At 39.3% G+C, this 22,276-nt stretch overlaps 1 protein-coding gene across 3 annotated transcripts in view; it reads right to left on the bottom strand.

The window, feature by feature from the left end:
* LOC129750145 (uncharacterized) overlaps positions 1-22,276 on the bottom strand; it is a 531,649-nt gene that overhangs the window by 370,906 nt on the left and 138,467 nt on the right. For all 3 annotated transcript variants that reach the window (XM_055745386.1, XM_055745388.1, XM_055745387.1), the window contains 2 exons: positions 20,362-21,112; positions 10,328-11,071 (listed from right to left, as the gene is read on the bottom strand). In XM_055745386.1, coding sequence (XP_055601361.1) covers positions 10,328-11,071; positions 20,362-20,823 — 1,206 coding nt within the window. In that variant the 5' untranslated portion in view covers positions 20,824-21,112. The remainder of the gene's footprint in view (positions 1-10,327; positions 11,072-20,361; positions 21,113-22,276) is intronic.

Genomic DNA, 22,276 nt, shown 5'->3' with positions numbered 1-22,276 from the left:
TCATACATTATGTTTCTGATGCTTTGTTCGACGAATGATGCTACTAGCCAGATAATGCAACAATAGAAAAACCGTATATGAAAGCAACTCGACCAGGAATCGAACTCGAGTCTTATGGTTACCGCTCCAACACCTTTCCTATAGGCTAAATCGTCAAATGTAAACTAGTCAAGCTGTAGCTCTATTATTCAGTAGACTTCATCGAGTTGAATTTGCTGCTAGATTCAACTACAGAAATGTTCATCGTGCCACGATCAATGGTGTTCTGTATGCCCCGAGTCAACAAGGTAAAGTGAAAACGCATTTTAAAATCGATTAAAGAGCGAACACAAAATTATTGCAACACCGAAAATGTCATGGCAATTTTCATATAATGTTTAGAATTTGCCGCCGACCGTAGCCTAAAGGATAGCATTCAAGTCTTCTAAGCCAGAGGTCATGAGATCGAATCTCGGTAACGGCACACATAGTACTCTTCTTGTGGGCTGTTGGTTTTAGCATTTGTAAGATGCAAGCCTTGAGGATGTACCCCTTAGTGTAAAGTAAGTAAATTAGATCTCTTCAAAAAAACATGAAGTTTCACTGAGATCCCATATGTGTGTGTTCGTTTTTTTAGAATCAAACCAAAATTTTAGGGTATAGTTTTAAACATATATTTACTTCAAAAATAAAAAAAATCGATGGAGGCTTGAATGTAATATTGAACGCATTTGCGTTTGATGTTCTCCATCAAAGTCTTTGCAGTGTCAACTGGCACCAGTTTCTCAGTTTTTTTTTTCAATTTTCTCAACATGTCTTTCTCGTCTTAGACTATCGTCTTGCTCTTTACAAGTTCCTGCTTTATAATTGCCAGTACTGCTCCACCGGGCGCACCGGACAGTTTGACGATTCATGTCCTTTGGAACAAAATGGACAGAATTGGCCTCATATCACCCCAGGATAGTTTTAGAATAGTGGCATGATACCAAATCTGGCTAAAATAGCGAAGCTTCGTCGTGCTGCTGCAAGAACGGCAAAAGGCGCTTCTCGTGGCACTCAGATTAGCAGATCTCGCCATTTACTGACCCCTTTGTCACAAAGGCTCACTTCTCAGAACGCAAGAGCAGATGACCTGCAAAACGAGGTATTTGGAAGCGAACTTCGACATTTTCTTCTTCTTAAATTTGTCGTCAACATCCAACTTGCTCTTGCTGGTGAAAAACTCCAACTCCGGAATTTGCTTAAAATCAGCTTTTATAAACGTTTCGTCGTCCATTACACAGCAGCCATATTTATTCAACATCTTCTCGCAGAGCTTCCGTGCTAAGTGCCAATGTAGTCTAGCGGATAGGTTGGCGCAAGTCGGGTTTTTATATGCTAGGCGTACTGGGTTCGATTCCCGGTATCGGCAAGAAAATTTTAGGGTTCGAATCTCATGAGTGGTCTACAGGTAACATGTGTTTCCTCTTATAACTGACTATAAAACAAGAATTTTTAATCAGTTGCCAGCTGGCCAAGTATATACACGAGTGCGGCATACCTGTCGTAGATCCATAACACTGAAAATGTGACGAATTTTATACGGTTGCCAAACTGACTGTATCTTCTCCAAATAAGACTAACACATACACAAAACACGTTCATTACATGACAGTTCACATAAAGCCATGGTGTCGGGTATGTGGTGATTTGCATTAAAGATGAGCCGAACTCGTAATCTTAAGAATGCAATTCAGCGCATACGTTGGCGAAACTGCGGTGAATCCGTGCACCCATGGTGGATTATCTACATTTACATTTACATTTTAATCTTCTCGCAGAGCTTCCGTGCCCGAGTTTCAGCCGTCCGTCGATTGTTGCCGCTCATCGCGGTTTGTGAAGTTCTGTACCTTGTTTGTACATATGTAGTCCAGCACTCTTCTTTGCATTCTGGACGTAGCTATGCGACATGCCGATCGAATTCCACTGAGCATGCCACTTAAAATTATAATCATAAAAATAACCGCGATTAAAATCATATAACAAAATCAGTAGGGGAGAATGAGGATACTTGATCCCTGGGGATACTTGATTCCTTAGCTATATCTCGAAACTGGAATGTCTTACAAAGATCAAATGTTCTAGAAAAATGTGCCAAAATGAGCAAAATAACAATGCTTGTAGTTTAAAAAAATTTAAGAAAAATAATTGTTTGAGTAATTGAACTTTGTTTGAAAAATTTCACAAAATGTCACTTGAAGATCTTTTTTCATCACTTTAAAATGTTCCTTACATGGGAAAATTATGAAAAAAATATTTGTTCCAATGTATCAATCGTTCGAGCGTAAAATGAACTTCATAATGCCATATTTTCAAAGTAATGGAAAATTCTCAACTTTTTTTTGAAAAAGTTTTCTAAAATGTTGATTATGGGTACAGTTGATCCCCTAGAGTTGGGTACAATTGATCCCCCTTCCAAACGGCATATTCTTCTTCTGAAATGATCGTCATGATTGCTGATTACGAAATTACTTATATTTATCCAAAAACTAATATTTATCAAACAATTGTCTGAAGAAAAGAGCAAAAATAATTAATTTTCTCTTAATTATAAAAAATAGCGCCTTTAAGTATGCAATGTAATTAGCGTTGAGACAAAGTTATAGAATTTTCTTCTTATGTCTGCTATAAATTGTGAAATGAGAACAAACAAGACCAAAATAGTCAATTAACATTCTATCTTGGGGTTTTGTTTGATTTTCATACAAGGGTTAGGGCTTCCCGAATAAAAGATTAAGTCTCCTTCAATGGGGATCAAGTCTCCCCTAACTTCAGAAAAATCGCAATTTTTTTACTCCCACGAAAATGCTTCTAGTTCATAATCGGCTTCAAGTATCGTTCTAATTTTTGGAGCACAGAAACTTGAAGTTACAAGCTGTCAGAAAATGTCAAAGACGGCGAGTTGCTAAATTTTGCCAAAAAGATATGGTGAAAATAAGAAAAGGGGATCAAGTATCCCCACTCTCCCCTATTGTTTAGAAATAGTTGGAAGATTCCGTGGAGGATTTCCAGGGTTAGTTTAAGCTTTAATATTTTATAATCTTTTAGTTTAAGTTTAGTTTGGCATGAAATTTAAATACTCATTCAGAAATTAATATTGAAAAATTCTTCATTTTTAATATTTTTTTCCTATTTAATTTCATAGGGTTCAAAATCTTTTATTACTAGTAGCAGCCGAAAAATCCCAAATAATGATTAACTCCAAGGATCTTACTCTCTGATTCCGAAAACTGCATCCGGGAGCGATTTGAGCCTGAAGTGTGTAATTTGGGACAGCTTCCTGATCCTATTTAGCCTGATTCAGAAGGGACCAATAACGGCAGTAAGCACCATAAATCACTCGGTGGGAAATTAGACTAAGCCTCCGGAGGGAAAGCAGGGCTCACGAAAAATTTAGCCCTATTTGGGGAGCTGCTCTGTTGTTGTCTGTATGTTGAATAATGTGCCAGTAATCTGGCACGAGCTTATGTGAAAATCTTTTTACAAGCTCGTACGCTTTGAATTTCGGAAAGCAAAAGAGCTCTCATTGCATAGAGGAAACTCTTTTGCATAAAAGGGCACTCATTCTCTGACAATCCTGCAGCGACGAGATGGTTCCATGCATGGAAAGTCGAACATGAATGGAAAGTGGAAAATTTTAATGCCAAAGCTTGTGTTTTCCGGAAACTGCAAAATGCTAATGCTTTTGAGGCAGTTTTTCTTTTGGCCCAGAGAGTTTAAGTTTTTTGTTCCTTTTGAAAACGACCATACATATACAAAGGAAATGAGGCAGCAAAGGAAGTGTACTGGTATCACTCCAGATTTTGGGTGGGTTTTGCCAGCACACTTTTCAACTTGGCAAGCTGGAACTGGAAAACTGTGGAAAGATGCTTCTCGTAAATGGTGAAAGTGAAACTCTTCCCCGTTTTGTATGCCGTTTCCTATTTAACGGGGAGGAATGATCTTCCACTTTTGTTGCCATCAACGTCATTCTGCTCCTTGCAGCTTGGAACGTCATCCTCAAGTTTTAACGAAGGAAATGCAATGTACCGTCAAACGGGGTATCATGCAACAGCGGGGTTAGATGCAACATTTATATAACATCACACTGAATCATTTTTTTATTTAATGTCTTGTAATAAAGTTATCTTTCAATAATTACTAAATGATGATGACATAATTTGTCGCATCTTAAGCTTGTTTTCCAAAGTTTTTTTTTTATTTTTATATAAAATTTGAAAAATTGAAGAATAAATCTACAAATTTTAATATTTTTCGATGCCGTAAAAAATTTAACCAGTATGACGGATTGGCTTGATTATATTGCTTATAAACTTTTTACTGGTTTTCTCATGCTATATCAACACTCTTTGTGTAAAAATATGTTTCGAGTCATCACTCATTTTTTTAAATAAATATTTTTATACTTCAGTTAATGGTCTGGGGTAAAATGCAACGAAATGCAAATCAAAGTAACACCTTGTAAATCTCGAATCCATGTGCTGGAATATAAATGTTTTGCATCACGCATTTGTAAACATTGAAATTTCTTTTATCCAAACATTTTTTAAGATTTTAGCTTGTAGAATTTTTCGTAATATTATTCAACCCCTAAATATATGCAGTATCCTTATTTTATGAAAAATGTGGAAATTAGTTTTTACAGACCAAAAAATGACTGCAATTGATATTTTCATGCGTTATGGTCTTTAAGGCATGGCAAATATGTTTAAACCTATAAATTTTCATACGTTTTCATAAGATTTTTCATTAAAAATAAAGTTTGTTGCAAGTTACCTCATTTTATAATGAGGATAAAAATCCATGTTTTCAGAAAATTAAAAATAACTATAGAAACCAATAACTAATAGGGGTAGGATTATCTGTGAACATAAGTTTTTTAGAAGCCATTGAAGTTGAAAATTGTTTTATGTTGCCCCAGTTGACGGTATCTACTTTTTCAAGTTGGCCAGAATAAATGAAATGACATTAGCGAAACAAAAGCTGGAGAATAGACATCTGGATTATTTTATTCAAATTTTGTGTCTTGTGTTTACGGATTCGAGCAACAGCTTTTAAACGTTTTATGTAGAAAGATTTTTTTTTTCTTTTCGAAACAAAATAAAAATTTGTGTTTGTAGGATAATATACCATTTTGAATGAATTTAGAAACAGATAAATTTGTATAACACAGATGGGTTATGGAATTGAAAAAAATTCAGAAGATATCGTTGAATAGTAAAGTAGCAAAAAAAAATTGTTCTTTGATAAAAAAAAACATGTTTCATATAAATTTAAAACCTGTTCATGAAAAAATAATATTAAATTGAAGAAATTGGTGGTGGTTTTAAATGTTAAAGCAGCAACGTTCGAACAAATTAGACCAACTGGTGTTTTCTCTGGGATGGCATGTAGAAAAATTCATATGGATTCAAGAGGGCCCCCGAAATAAATTACCTCAGGCCCCCCGATGGCTTAATCCGGCGCGAGAATTCACTTTTCAAAGATTAACATTTAATCTTCAAATTTTAACATATTTCACAAACTTTTTTCTTATATCGACTCACATTTACATGTATTTGTATATTGAGGAATGATACGTAAAATAATCAAAAAAGCACCAAATATGGATTTAATAGTTTTTTTTTGCACGAATTCTGATTTTTATTTTTAAAATGGCCAATTATTCTAAGATGAGCGTCAATAGCTTCAGTTTGTAAAAATCCAACCATCTGGAGAGTCAAAACAGCAATCAGGGCGTCTTTTTGGAGTAAATTTTACAAAAAAGGGAATTTTTTGACGTGATTTCACAACCCTTACTTTTCTAGATTCAAACGGAGTTCAATGAAGTTTGGTAGGTTTTTGAGAACAGAACTTCTTATCAGAAAATGTTAACATTTCTCAGTGAAATTTAAAAAAATCCCTTTTCGTGACTTAAATTCACTCAATTGTGACTGTTTTTGTAGCATCTTTAAACAATTTTAGTGTTTTGAAATATTCGAGTTGCGAAACAATCAATCAATATCCTTGTCAAAATAGTTTTAAGATGGAGGTTACATTATTGTTTCGTGTTCAGACACTTGAAAAGCCTATTTCCTAACGAGCTGAAACTTCAAAAACCAGATGAAAACGTTAAAAAATGCATTTTAAAAAATTTTGCGAAGAGCTGAAAACCAGCCACTGTAGGGGCTTAATGAGAACCCCCCTCCCTCCCCTTGGGGCAGTATAAGCACAACAATCAGGGCACGATGAGCGTTTGCTCCCGGGGAATTTAGCAGCGAATTCAACTCAATGAAGTCAGGTGAGTCGTAGATTCATCAAACAATCATGAATTGTAAATGGATTGAATTGTAAATGGAAAAAAATCACCTCGAACAGAAATCGAACTCTAGTCTTTTGATTACCTCTCCGACACCTTAGCAATAGGCTAAATCGTCGGATGTAAACCAGTCAAGTTGTAGCTCTATAAATCAATTATAATTCACTTGTTGTGACCGATCAGCAAGTCACAAGTGAGAAGCGCTCATCATCATCTGTCGCGTTGACATGCCGCGAATTGTCACTGATAAAGGGAGATAATTAAGAAGCCGAGAAGTGAAAAGCACGTTGATTCCAAAAAGTGCCGTAGCAAATTCAGCAACGTGGTATTTTTGTAATATCCAGATATTCATAGATTTTCATAATTAAGTTCTCTGTGAACTCCTTGTAAGTTTAAAACGAATCTTTTGAAGCATTATATTTCATTAATATTATATTTTCGATAGCGTTTTGTGCGAGGTGTTTCGTCTTAGACCCACTTAAAGAACCACATTACCTTTTAAGTTAGTCTGATTGACCGGATATAACCAGTAAGTCTACCTCTTGATCTTTCTATTAAAAATACCCTTATTATAAAATTCCTCCAGCTAGCCATATTGTTAAACGGACCGGATAAAATTTCGCTCAGATTAGCTGGTCGAATAAGAAAAGGGACTAATTTGTAAGTCGATTTGATATTACTTTTTCTACCTCAAATACTTACCTGTTGAAAATAAATTTCAGTTGAGTTCAGTCGAGGACGAACTGCAAAAACTCCAACATTCTCAAAAATTATCGGCGAAATGATCAAAACTGATCGTGTCATTCCTAACCTCGAAAGCGCTGTTGGTGGAACCACAAACGTGCACAACTGCTGCGATTTCTCCAAGGCAGATGGGGCTGAAACCATGGTAGCATGCGACCAGTGTAGTCGCTGGTGGCATTTCGGCTGTGCTGGAGTCGACGCTGACGTTGCAGACAAATCCTGGAAATGTACGGATTGCTGCAAGACTCAGATTATTGATCCGGAGCAAATGAGCTCGAAGAGATCTGCAAGATCGGTTATATCGGTTCGATCCACCGCTTCTGTGTCTCAGTTACGGCTCCAACATCTTGAAGAGCAGAAAGAACTGGAAGATCGTTACCGGAAGGAACAAGCAGAAAGAGATCGTCAGTTTCTGGTCCAAAAACATAACCTAGAAATGGCGATCATGCAAGAGGGGAGGAATCCTGGTAGCGAGAAAAGATCCGCTATTCTGGCAAATATGCGGGTCGAGGCTTGGGTCAACGATGCTCGAAATACGGAAAAGGAAGTTTCTGCGACAACTATTATACCACTTACCAGCTCAACGCCTTTGGCACCGCCAAACCAGCATAGGCCCAATCACGACCATCAAGAACCAGGTAGAGCAGCCGCAAATAACTTCATGCTTTCCCCGTCAGTACCAACGGGCCCAAGGGAGCAAGTGAACGTGGAAAACGGCCCTCCTAAACCTGATCATTTTCGTCGTGATCCTGCACCCTCGTATATTAATCAACCATCGACTAGTCGCGCCATGCAAATGCACCAAGTGAACTTCGGACACCGTGTTCGGACACTGGTCCTACTGCGGCTTCCAAATGCCAACCAGAAATCGAAGGCTTACCCAGGAACGATTTCTTCCACGCTTCCTCACGGAACCATCCACCACCAATTTCACAACAGTTTGTGAACGGGCTACCACAAGTCAACCAGCAAGTACCTTCAAACGGACAACCGACACAGAATATCCCGCAATACACCCCGGAGTACGTCACCCATCAACCGTTTCCAAATTATGGACCAGTTCTTAGTGCCCAGCAGTTCGCGGCGCGGCAAGTAGTTTCGAAAGACCTACCGAAATTCGCCGGCGACCCGCTTGAATGGCCGATGTTCGAACATGCGTTTGAATCGACGACAGCAATGTGCGGGATCCAGCCCGACGAGAACCTTGCGAGGTTACAGAGAAGTCTCATAGGAAATGCTCGTGAAAAGGTACTTAGTATTCTTACAGTACCATCTGCGGTTCCCGAAATAATGGCCACTCTTCGTGCGGAATGTGGAAGACCGGATCAGCTGATTAACAGCCTTATAAGCAGAATCCGGAATACAAGTCCTCCCAGCATCAATAAGTTCGATTCCCTAGTGACGTTTGGACGTGAGGTAAGAAACCTCATTACTTACATCGAAGCGGCTAACCTGGAATCACACCTCAACAACCCATCGCTTGTTACCGAACTTGCTGCGAAATTGCCATCGGATCTTCTCCTGCAGTGGGGAATGCATATTCAATTGACCCAGCAAGCAACACTCAAAGAATTCTGCAACTTCGTTTCCGCTATTAGAGCCGCGGCGTGTAATGTGTCGGTCCCCTCAAAGCAATCTGTTGATGGGAGCATCAAAAAAGACAAGCGCAAGGACAAAGGCACCTTTGTGAACGTGCATCAAGAAGCTGATCGAGTATGCGAAAAAGTTTTCACCAAGTCTAATACCAACAATACGGTTGCCAAGCCGTGTCTCGGATGTAGTAGCAGGGCACACAAGATCCGTGATTGCCAAAAGTTTCGTAGTCTTACAGTGATGGAACGATTGAAGCTGGTAGAAGAAAAGGGGATGTGTCGTCGGTGTCTGGCGCCCCATGGCAAATGGCCCTGTCGCACTAAACAACCCTGTGGCCTTGAAGGTTGCTCAGAAGCGCATCACAAACTCCTACACGTTAGTCAATTTGAACCGGCAACAGTTTCCATCCATCGTGACAAAAGGGGTTCTACTTTGTACAAGATTGTACCTGTTACACTTCACGGCAACGGAAGGTCCGTTTCGGTCTACGCATTTCTCGACGACGGTTCGAATGTAACTTTGGTAGAAGACGAGATAGCAGAAAAACTTGGCCTGGAAGGTGACGATCACGATTTGTGTCTCCAATGGACGAGCAGTGTTACCCGCAACGAAAGTTCCCGAATCGTTCAATTGTCGGTGGCGAAGGAAAACAACGGTCACGAATATCCTTTATCGAACGTTCGAACCATTTCGAAACTAGACCTCCCCCAACAGACTTTGGACTACGAGGAGCTCTGTAAAAGCTTTCCTCATCTTCGCGGGTTACCGGTAAAAAGCTACCAAGCAGCCAAACCACAAATTCTAATTGGATTGGACAATGCCAGATTGAAGCTGTCGTTAAACAAACGTGAAAGCAATGGTGCAAATCTCGTTGCCGCAAAGACTCGTTTAGGATGGGTCATATATGGTGGTCAAAGATTATCTGACTCGAATTTTAAAACGATGGTTCACGTTTGCAAGTGCAGAACTCCTCGAACTGCAAAAACTCCAACATCACTGCTAGATTCTACAGCAGAAAACGCTCATCGTGCCTCGATCAGTGTTGCTCTATATGCCTCGAGTCACCAAATTTAAGTAAAAACGTGTTTTAAAATTGATAAAAGTGTAAAATCAAAAATTTTATGATGGTAAAAATTGAGAAACAATGTGTACATCATGTTGCAGTGCATAAATTATAGATCAAGGTTATTTTAAGATCATGAGAGCTTATTTCGTGATGCTATAAAATTATAATATTTTCGTTACTTGAGAATTTAGCTAATTTGTTTTCAATATCTCTATAAAGATGATAAGGAGATTCCCGTTTTGTGAAAAATAAATGCTATAGGAAGTACGAAACAAATCCTCATGAAAATTTATATTAAAAAACACGTACTTTTGTGGAAAAGAGTAGTGCTTATTATGCCCTGGGTGCTCGTTATCTCTTATCTCCCCTACTTGAATTATCGAATTGATTACCGAATAACCTTTAAAATATTTTTTTTTATTCTCGAACGGTTTAAAAATCACTTTTAAGCTGTACAAGCACCTGGAATGTGTAATAAACGTACTAAACTGAACATGAAATCTCCTTAATGTGGAAGGCATTTTTTCCTCCGTTTTCACGGTTGAATCTTATATGGTGAGATCTATGAATATGAATCTAATATGAAAAATACTCGTTTATTGATTTACCTGCAACGCATTAGCCGCTTTACACTTCAAAATGGCCGGTCTGTTCCTCAGCACATGGGTACTTTGAGGTTCCACCAAAAAGTACGGCAAACCACTGTCCCCGCCCCTACTCACTCCCGATTGTTCACCCGGTTTTCCGAAGCTTTCAAAAGCTCCATCCACCGGCAATAAATCACCCCCTTCTTCTTCCTGTTCCTCTTCTTCGTCCTCTTCCCCGTAGATGTCTTCATCTTCGTCACTGTCTTCTTCCGGATCAAGGTGCGAACCTGTGGCGGTGTTGCCTTTCCTTGGAAGCTGACCTCTTCCAAAAACTCCGAACGAAGAAGTTTTGTCGAACAAATTATCCATCGCGGCCGGATTGATCGATTTATCGGCACCATAATTATCACTTTCGGTTGCAGCGTCGTCGGGGGTACTTTGGCCCCCAGATGATTCACCTCGAGAACCTTCACCCTCACCGTAGTCGTAGTCGTCGTTTTCTTCGCCTTCAGAGTCCCCGCTGATTTTCAGCTGCCCTTTTTCCACCGACGCTGATGACGAATCTAGCTCGAATGACTTTCCGTTATTTCGAGCACCCTTAATTTCTTGATTTGTCAGCTCCTCCACCGGGTGGCGACCGGAAAGGATAGATGGCGATGGCTCATCAATCTGGAAGCTTTCGTTGTTGTCGTCATCATCAGTAACAGATTCAAGTTTTTGCTTGAGTTTAGATAATTTTTCTGGATCCTTGGATTCGGAGATTGGCTGCATGATAGGGTGAAGAGATAAGAAAAGTAGAATCTAGATTAGTTGATAAGCTTTCGTTGTTTTTGTAAAGTGAAACTGGTTTGAAGGAATCGTCAGCACTCGCTGAAAGATTAATTTGTTAATTTATAACTCAATTTAACATCACTACATAAAAGTATATAACAAAATAAGTATATAAAAGGTATATAACAAAATAAGAAATGAGGCAACTATAATTGCACTATTATCCCAATCTATCGAATAAACCATTGCAAATAACCCGAAATCGTTTATCTTCGTAGTGATGATGGTAATATTTTTTTTTCTCCCCATACACCCATCCTTTGGGTAGTGGTCACATATCACCACTTGTGTTACAGATCCGATTCTCAACCTCCCCATGGTGCTGTCTGAGGTGCGAGCAACCTTAGCGGAGATCGGGTACCCAATCCGGGTAGATGCTTTAGTCGCATGCTTGCATGGTCGTCGTACGCGTCTGTTCACCATGTCATTCGACAGCGTGTAACAACATCCTGGTGGTGTTCGGGACCCGTAGCAGCAACATTTCGACGGTCTTTTTTCGAGGTAAGGTAAGCTGCGGGCCTTGAGAACTCGTGACTATTAAAAACTCCAAAAACCCACGTGACGAAAAGAAACCAGCGATTAGAATCTTGGTAGGGGAACTGGGGGTAAGACGCCCACGTTAAGAAGAATCTTTCATTACTCGTAAATGAAGAATGCAATCCAGTAAATTCGACAATAGTTTTGTAAAGGGGACTATTCTTCACCAGAAATATACACACAGCAACACATATACCAATTATATACGTCGTAATCGTTAAATTTTGAAAGGCTTTCTAAAGTATGATTTTCATTTCGTTTGGGGCAAAGTGCGCATATGTGTGTACCCAAACGCGCCTTTTAACGATTTGTAAGTGTTTATTAATTTAAGGTCCTCCAAAAGTGGTTGCCAGGTAAAAACACTCCTTTTCTACTTTACAGTTGGAAAAATGTATTGATACGCGCAGTGCTGCCAGATATACTGACGTTCTTGTGAATAGTTAATTAAATCTATATTAAATTTAGGAATTTTTAATATATTCGTTTATATTCAAGTTATGTTTTCCAATTCAACATATAAATATGCTTAAAAATGGTGTGATGAAAACTGCATATAAACTTAAACAAATATGAAACAGGCTTAAAGATAAACGGACATGGTGCGTTTTGCCCTGCCTAGACATGCTTATTAAAAATCGTTAAAAATAACAGAAAAAAATAATTGAATAAGGACATTTTTCGTTGTGTGATGATTGTCTAGACCAATGTTCATCATTGGAACAGATGCCAGGTAAATGTTTTGCTGATAGATATCGTAATTCCTTACGAGAAAAATTGAAAAATTGCAAGAAAAGCTCCCAAAAAAAAAATGTTTTCGTTTTTCGTCAAATTTACGCAATATAGAAAACTTAGAAGGTCCACAAATGTTTATAAACGCATAAAAGTGGAAATAGAACAAACTGGCATTTCCAGAAATGTTGAACAATGTTTGTTTAGTGAAATACTGATGGTGGCGCATCTTGTCCCGCCTGCGCATTTTATACCCAGTTCCCCTTGGGACTTTTCGATCTATAAATTTCAAGGACAGTACCCTCGGACTCTCCAATGAATTTAAGAGCCGCAATTTCGACAACGCAGCGCTGAAGGAGGTATGCTGGAAGAGCTTCATGGCACCTGCGTTCCAAGATGGTCATACCATCTACCAGAGCTGCGGCAACATACACGAGCTTGAAACAGCTATTATAGTGATGTGGAAGATGCAGAAGCGCGTGATCGGATGATGCCCGATCGACCCACGAATGTACCGGTTTAGAATCAGCGGCCAGTTTTTCAACATCAGCATCATCAACGTGCACATCCCTCACTTCAACCGATAGAGAAACGAGAGGTGCCGACAAAAAAAGTATCCGGAAAAACTGAGGGACATCGTTACACATCTTTTCTTGCAGCATGGCCCAACGCAGTGACCACTTACCCCGTACGACGCGGGTGCCCACAACATCGAGCCAGTAACGAACGAGGAACTTGTGGTTATCGCTAAGAAACATGCGGTGAATAAGGCCCCTGGTCTGGACGGAATCCCAAATGCAGCAAGGAAGGTGGCGGTATAAACCATTCCGGATACTTTCAGAGTGTGGCTACAAAAGTGTTTCGACAAGGGATCTCTTCCCAATTCGTGGAAAACGGCGTAGTTGGTGCTACTACTGAAACCTGGGATACCCCCAGGGCATCCATCATCATACAGACTCATTTCTCAGCTGGACACCCTAGGTAAGCTACTGGAGAGGATAATATTCTACACAGAAGGCGAAAATGGACTGTCGGACTGACAGTTCAGTTTTCGGAAAGAGAGATTTACGGTGGACGCCATCCGAATGGTGAAAGAGTACGCGAAGCGCGCATATAGGAAAAGCGGACAAGTATTCGTCACTGCGCCATTAAGACGATCAAAGTTAAGAATGCCTTCAACAATGCCAGTTGGCAATTTATTGCCAAAGCACTTCACAGGATGGGTGTTCTCAATACCCTCTGCAGGATAATAAATCGAGTCCCGACGTTCGAAATCGGAACTGGGTGACGATCTACTGGTCTATCAGCAGTTGGTCTACAGGGTTCCATTCCTGTGCTTTGGAATGCCATGTCGTTGTACAATGAGGTGTTAACTCTGAAACTACCAGCAGGCGTGCAGATAGTCGAATTTTCTGACGATATCCTGCTCATGATCACCGGCGAACCAATCGAGGAGGTAGAAGACCTTGCAACGGATTAATGGATTGGTTCTCAGAAATGATCTTCACTTTCAGTTATATCATCATCACTAACAATCTTTTTAACATCCTAGCCCGTTTCGTGAATACAAAATTCCGTTCTTGGTCATGACCGCTACTTTTGCGCCTTGTCTCGCTGCAACTTGGTAGCGATCTGCAGAGAAATTTGGATCTGTTTTTGTCTTTTTTTGAACGGCTACTTTAACAAAATTGCCTACGGTTATTTGAAATTCCTTGGCACCTCGAATTGAGTCAGCGTATTGCTTACTAACGAGTTTCGTTTCTGCGTCCCTTTCGCGAACGTCTATTTTGTCCAATTCTTAATTATTTCTCTCGTTCCACATGCATGGGAACACACCTCGGTATTTTCTACCAACCATCAACTCAAACGGCGTTACTAGAAGTCTAGAATGTGCTACAACGTTGTTGTGCTTATGGACATATTCGTTTAGGGCTGATTGCCAATTTCTATCGTCGATTCTTGCAGCCGAAAAAGCTTTTATCAGGCTTTGATTTTGGCGCTCCACTGCTCCATTAAACTGCGGGCTAAGTGGTATCGATTTCCTTATCCTAACGCCTTTTCTTCCCAAAATTTACAAAATAGTGAACTCTGAAAAGGAGGACCGTTATCGCTCTGTACTATTTTCGGTACTCCTCATAGCTTAAAGATCTCCATCAAAGCCAAGTTTGTAGATTCTGCGTCCGTTTTTCTCATTTCAGCAACTGAGAGGTAACGAGAATATGTGTCAATGACTATTAGAAATTCATCAGAACCAACTCCAAGGAGTGACAAAAAGTCAATTTTAAGTATCTCTCAAGGCTCGTTTGGCATTTCTCTATTCGACAGTGGAATCGGTAGATTTTTTCCATGGTACAAGTGTTACAGCTTTTTACATATTTGATAGCTTCTGTGGCCATTCCTGGCCACCAGAAATACTCACGCAGAATGCGTTTCATTGCGGCTGAACCCACGTGACCACTATGTCGGGATTGACTTTTTCCATGATGAGGATTTGCGCAAGAACTTTCCTTCGCAAAGTCACTTTCCAGAATGACTCTCCGATGCCACCCCGTATGCGGTTTCACCGTTGGGTCATCTTTTTTTTTCTTTCACTCTTCTCATTCAGATATTGCTCTCTCTCTCTCTTAAGAGAGTGAATGGCATTTGACAGATATTCGAAGTCGTTGATTTATCGTTTTGACGTTTGTTTTTTATCGCTTATATAGGCTGAAATGAATGATCCTGTGTGTTTTTTTTTTCGAAACTTTGAAATTCAATTAACTGTTTTATTTCATTTCGGAAATGAATACCATTTTGTTTATTTGTTTTGAACCAATCAATTCATTCTGTTATTGTATTCCCTACAAAGACCATCAAAAGAGTTGTGCCGCACATGGAGATTACTGTTGAAGGACACACGACTTCTTCGAAACAGCAGCTGAAATATCATGAAGTAATGGTCGACAATCGCTTAAGTTTTGGTGCGCATGGCACTTACTGTTGTCAAAGTGCATCGAAAGTCATAGATTCATTGGCTTGGATTATTCCGAACTGTCATGGTTCAAAAAGTAGCGAGAGACGTTTCCTTGCGAGCGAAGCACTGTCGAAACTGTGATACGGAGGAGCGGCCTGGAGCTCCGCCTTAGAGGTAGAGCGCAACAAATCCACATTACAGAGCACACATCGGCTGATAGCCATGCGTGTTTACTGTGCATACAGGACTATATCAACAGATGCAGCTTGTGTCACCGCGGGCATGATTCCCCCTCCCCGGGCATGAGAAACCTACGAAAACGGAATCAAACTAATCGATTTTGCCGCCTCAAAAAGCACCGCCTTTCGCACAAGTACACCTAGAGATCACCGTTCCAAACGCATTCAAAGATCTACCACGTTTTGATAGACAGTCATCACTTTTTTTTTGTCTTTAATAGAAAGACTTTCAGCCTTTGGCTGATTCGTCTCTACTCAGTCACCACTTCTCGGCCATCATCGACGTCAAATCCTGTCCAGGCACCAACATTGAGCCTGACCACTATCTGGTTATAGTGAAGACGCACCCAAAACTCTACGAACTCAGACACAAAGGAACAATTTTGTTAACAAAGAGGAAAATAAGACTGAAACTTTTGGAAATTTCAGACATTTCGGGGGCCTTGGAGTTTGAAAAGAAATATATTTTTGATTCCGACATTGAGAACTTTGACAGTCATAAATTGAAGAATTTGACAGGCCGGAAGTAAATTCAAACAACAAAATTCATTCATTTTGAAATTTTAAGAATCAGAGGCCAGCTAGTGCTGAAATAATCCACAACCGAAGCATCCCAACTCTGTACGATCGTTGATTTTTCGGCCAGTAACTTAGAAGCTGATGAACATTTCTCTCTGTGAGAAAGAAATTGGGTGACTGCGTTTTTGAAATGCTCTGCAACAAAACGTGGTATGCTTGATCGCTTTAAGTTTGAGAAAGCATTTAGGGGGCGGCTTTTAGAGGAGCGAAAGGAGGGGATTATATGCCCCATGTTCAAGAAGGGGTAAAATCGGACTGTGAGAACTACCGAGCGATCCTCAATGCCACGTACAAAGTGTTGCCCCGAGTCCTGCTCCGCTGCCGAACGACGCAAGTGTACAGTTTCATGGGCTTCATGGAGTAACGGTCTACAATGGACCAGATCTTCACATTACGGCAAATGCTCCAAAAATGCCGTGAACACCAAGTCCCCACGCAACATCTATTTATCGACTTCAAAGCTGCATACGACACGATCGACCGTGACGAGCTATGGAAAATCATGCACGAGTACGGCTTCTCCGGGAAGCTGATCAGACCAAGGACTAATAAAATCGTATTCAAATCGGAGCAGCCAAGAAACAAAACCGCGCGTAGTTCACAAAAGTTCTGACCACAGTAGGTTCGCGACTCAGCAAACACGTGATTGTAGGGGATTTTTTTCAAAAGGAATCCGATCGCCAGAAAATCGTGAGCGAGCCGTGGCAGAAAACCTCGCGAACCTCGCGATTCTGGTTCGTGAACCAAATTGGAAAACGCATTGCACACTTGATGGTCGTGTTTTCCGTTTCGTTATTTTGTCTCCACATGGTTGTTGATTGCGCCAAATGCAACGCGTGGACAGATGAAATAAATCGATTTTTCAAAGTTTTCATAACAATTTCTTGAAAATAAATTACAATGTTGTAAATTTAAACGATGTATACAATTTGTGAATTGAAGTTAGTCCTTTCTGATGTTAAACAACGTCAAATTTGGCAAATTTGTATATAGAGTTTTGAAAGAATGCAATCTGGCCCAGTAACAGAAAGAAAAAATATTGATTTAATTATCCGAAGGATAAAAAGTTCCTCCGCATCCTAAAAAGATGTATGGGGTGGGGGAAGGATAAAAAAAAATAAAAGTCCAATCTAGAAATGTGCTACTTCGGCATCTTAATTGTATCCCCTTTGTAATTTTAAGTTTCCTCCGAAGTTCAAATTAAGGAAGTTGCATAAGTTTGGAATTTCAAATTTCATGTCATGGCAGAAAAAAGGAGGCATTAACCGTGCGATGAAGTTTTGAAAGCGAGGGAAAACCATTAAGATAATTAAGAATTTCAATGTTAACTCATTGCGGACCAAATACAAGATACCTAGTTTTTTCGCTTGACGCGTTTCCGAGCCGGACAAACCGGGCAATTTTAAATAAAAACCTAGCAAAATCCGGGCAATTAATTTTAAAAATGTCCATAAATCCGAGCATTATCTGGGCAACAAAACTTTTTTGTTCATCAGAACTTATCGACAGGTTTTGAATCGTACTTTAAGATCCAAAACACCTTTCATGATTATTTTTTCTCAAAAAATTCCGTTTTGGAGGAGTTTGTTATTTTGATTTTCCAAATAAAGTGAATATAACCGGGAAAAATCCGGGCATTTTTCAATGAAATCCAGGCAACCGGGCCGTCCCGGACTGTTTTAAAATTTTGTATTGAATGTCTAGGCAAACCCGAATAAAACCGGGAAATCGGACAAAATTAGATAAGAAAGAAACGCTATTTCTATAATATCCTTTTCAGTTTATGAGCAGATAATAATGACGAATTAAAAATAGCAGGAAAAAATTCCACAAGCTTAATCAAAGGAAATCCAGGATTAAACGTAGATTTAAAATCCATGAGTTTGATCCAGATCAAGTTCAAAATTAATGTTAAAGATAACTATAATTGAAAAATTTGCATTTAAATTTTTGAAAACTGCTTTTTTACTTCTGTTTTGAAATAAAAAAGATCTTTTTTCAATTCAACTGATTTTGGATGCAAAGAAATATTGGTGTATTGCAATAAACTATAGCAATATGGAGTATAGGAAAATTATAATATTTACTTATTTTAACATTTGCATCCAAAATTTAACTTTTTCTGTGATTTAACTTTAATTTGCTTGATTTTATATGATTTTGAATTTAGAGGTTGTTGAAGAGAAATCAGAGAGTAGTTTAAAAATTTCCGAACTTATGATTCTAACACATTTTTGAACTGTTAAATTCTAACCAGGAAATTGAATTTTAAATTTTGGGTTGAATCCCTGATTTTAGAACCAAAACTGATATTCGGTTTTCTCTTGTTAATTTTCCCGGTTTTTGGGTCTGAATTCCCGGTTTTTTCCCGGTTTTCCCGCTTCGATTTTCAATTCCCGGTTTTTTCCCGGTTTTCCCGGTTCTGTGGCCACCCTGGGGGCATGTGAATAAGGTGGTGAAAAAGCAAGTTTCCGTAGATATTTGTATCCCTCAAGCCAAAACCCCTCAAGAAAGTTTTTTTTTAAGAAAAATTACTTGAAAACTCTTCTTTGATTATTGAATTAATCTATCAATTTTTTATGATATTCACTTTAATCCAAAATAATCATTGAATCGTTTGCATGTGTTTTCTTATTGAAACTTTACATATGGAATCGTGGTTGTCTTTTCCAAATTTAAAAAAACAGTTATGGAATTTTACACCCAACCTCTACTAAAGAAATTTAGTGATTTGGATGAAATTGTAAGGCTCTAAGATTTGATTTGATTATTTATTCCTTAAACGGTTGTTAATGATCTTAATAAGGGCCTTCTTGTGTCCATTCTAATCCATAATTTTGTCAAAAAGCTTTGTTTAATTCAATTGACCACCCAGGACTTGACATGGCAGAATGAATTTGATTTAATATTTAGAGTTTCGTTAATCTTAAAACGCTGTAAGTTATCAAAAAAAAAATTATTTTAATAAACTTAAAAATAAAACAGAAATATTCCATACAATAATTGTAAGAACAGTCGAAAATGAAGAACTTCCTGCTGCTGCTTGAAGCACAATTTATTACCCGTACGCGTACCTAAAGAGACGCACAGCCTGCCTACGGAAGAAAATCGAATAACCACGCGTTCCCTTCCAAAAAAAGTTCATGAACCTTTTCGCTAAATGGTTCGTGAGCCAAAATCGCGGGGAAAAATTTTCATGTATGTTACGATTTTCACGAGCGAGACAGGATTCAAAATCCAAAAGAATCGTCTGTTGGTTGGACTGCCTCGCTCGTGTTTCCTATGGTTCGCGAACCTAAAGGATTTTTTTTCACAGCCTGCTCGCGCTTTGGCGAACCTTTATGGGTAAAAATCGTAGACGAGCGGGAATCGCCACTCGTGTACACGATTTTATTAGTCCTTGGATCAGACTGATCAATGCAACGATGGATGAAACACAGTGCTGTGTGCGGCTTAGAGTGAATTGTCGAGTTTATTTGAATCGGCCTTCACATATGTTTCGTCGTCCGTGATGCAGCATTCAACCTTCGCCAGCATGTTGGGATACAACTTCCTGGCACGGGTTTTGGCGGACTTGTTCTGCTTCTCGACGCGGTTAGGGGCCTTTTGTGCCTTGAACGTTCAAAGCCCAGCCTTAGTTTTGGCCTTCAGGACAAAACTTCGACTTAGGTGCAGCTTCTTAGCCACATCCCGAACGAAGGCGTTCGGGTTACGGTTGAAGGCACGAACTACGCGGTTGTGATTTTTGGTGTTGTACGGAATACTTTTTACTTCACTTCTGGGCTTCCGATCGGTGGTCAATCGTTCCCGAACCGTGGAATTCATGATTCCCAACGTTCTAGCGATGGAACGATGCGAGAAATCCGAGCTGCTTCGACTCTATTTCCGCTAGTTTTGATCACAGGAATTTAAAACTTGCAGGATGTAAACAGTGCATTATGAACTAAATCCACCCAAATTATCATTGAATTCTAACCAACGGTAAAAAAGTTAGAGTAATTTCATCGTGGACACCCTTTATTGTTCATTAGCTGATGTCGAGAGACGGGACACTATGTAAATCAAAAGAATTGCATTCAAGGAGAAAAAACAATAGTTGAATTAAAATAATTTTATATTTTTTTCTTAATGTTAACTGAACTAATAAAGTAACCTTACCAAGAATTGAACTAAGAAGGTAAACTTACCAATAATCGACGCCTTTCATCGAACTCGACGCCAAAACCAGTCAAGTGTGGTAGGTTTCGATTTCCGGCGCTATCCGACAACAACCCCCCGGACGACCATTTTGTTGGCTTTTCCAGCAACGTATCAGACGTGGAAAAATGATGATTAACCGGTTTGGGATGTGCATAGAATTTGCCACTGGATCCATCCCCTCCCGATGAATGTTCCTGCTTCAGAATTTGTTGTGATTTATCTCGGGCCCCGGCAAACGGCAGGGAGCCGCCAAGATTGAATGGAGCCGCTGGAGATCCTAGTTGTGCTTTAGCGCTCTTCCCGTGGAGGGCCGTCGTGGGTGGAGGCAACAGTTTGGCTAAGTTTTGCTCGCCCAAATCGGAACCCGAAGAAAGTGAGGTGCACGTCGTCGTTGTCGCGAAAATGAAATATAGATTGAGGAAATGCGATAATTTATAAGAAACTTTCATCGTTTGGCAGTTGGCTTTAGTTCGGCAGCGACCGGACGAATTGGGCGATGGAGCGAGTTTTCCTCTTCTGCCGGTCTCTAAGAACTTCCTCCTCAGAAACCTTCTATAGATACTTCAACTTCCGATGAGGTTCTGTTTCGCATCCAACATCACATTGTCCGCCGAAATGATGCTGAAGTTATCGAAATAGTACTCATAACTCATTTCCGGTCACCTATTTTTTGCCCGTTTATCTCGGCTGATGGTCTTTAAAAGTCTGGAACGGCCGCACTAATCACGGTTAATGTATCTGTAATGGAAAAGAAAAGTGGTTTTATTGATCAAGTGCATCATTATGATGTGAAAAAGTTTTTTATGCATCAAATTGAATAGAGATGGTTTTTTCAAGCATAAATTGTATACATGTATTTATCCAACTAGCCTCCAATAAGGTTTTATTTCAAATTTTCAGTTATTAACTATGTTAAAAAAGTAATATCGTGATCATACTGTGATAGGATGCGTCTGGATTTTTTTTCAATAAATTCTAAGTTCATTGTTAAAATGCCAATCCAGCATCCTCCAAAGTCGCTGTGTTTAGGCATATTTTAATATTGGCTTGGAACCGTGTGCGCATTATAGGCTGCTTTTATTTACCTTGCCTTGCAAATTGCATCGGTGACCAGTTCTTTGCATAAAAAAGGATTTCTCGTTAAATATCAATAAAACTATCGATTAACTAATAAACACTTGAGAAAATGATGACAAGTTTGATGGAATTGGTATTGATATAGATGGTATCTTAACCCTGTTTCATTGAAATTTTACAAAATAATCCTACACTACTAAAAACTGCTACTTTTCAATACGTATATATATATTAAGGTTGGCAGAATTTTTTCAGCACGTATCCGGGCCGGACAAACCGGGCAATTTTTAAATAAAAACCTGGTAAAATCCGGGCAATTGATTTCAATTTGATGACCAAAAATCCGGTCAATATGCGGGCAAATTTTGTCCAAACTCAGAAATTCCTCAACAAAAGTCATGAAAAAAAAATTTTTTTCCATCAAAAATTATCGATAGATTATGAACCGCATACAAGAAACCTTTCATGATTATTTTTATAAAGATTGCTCAAAAAATTTCGTTTTGGAGGTGTTTGTTGTTTTTTTTTTGTGAATAAATCCGGGAAAAATCTGGGCATTTTTTAATGAAATCCAGGCAACCGGGCCGGGCCGGACTGTTCTTAAATTTAGTATAAACTATCCGGGCAAACCCGGATAAAACCGGGCAATCTGGCAACCTTAGTATATATGTATGTATGTATGTATATGTATGTATATGCACGGATTCACCGCAGTTTCTGCCTAAGTATGTGCTCACATGCATTCTTTAGATTATTAAGTTCGACAAATCTCCAATGCAGCGCGCCATACCATACCATACCCGGACCCCATGGCTTCATAAGAAC

The sequence above is a fragment of the Uranotaenia lowii genome, chromosome 2 (genome assembly GCF_029784155.1).
Source record: "Uranotaenia lowii strain MFRU-FL chromosome 2, ASM2978415v1, whole genome shotgun sequence".
Lineage (NCBI taxonomy): Eukaryota > Metazoa > Arthropoda > Insecta > Diptera > Culicidae > Uranotaenia > Uranotaenia lowii.
The sequence above is the reverse complement of the archived record's forward strand: the minus strand, read 5'-3'. Positions and strand labels throughout refer to the sequence as shown.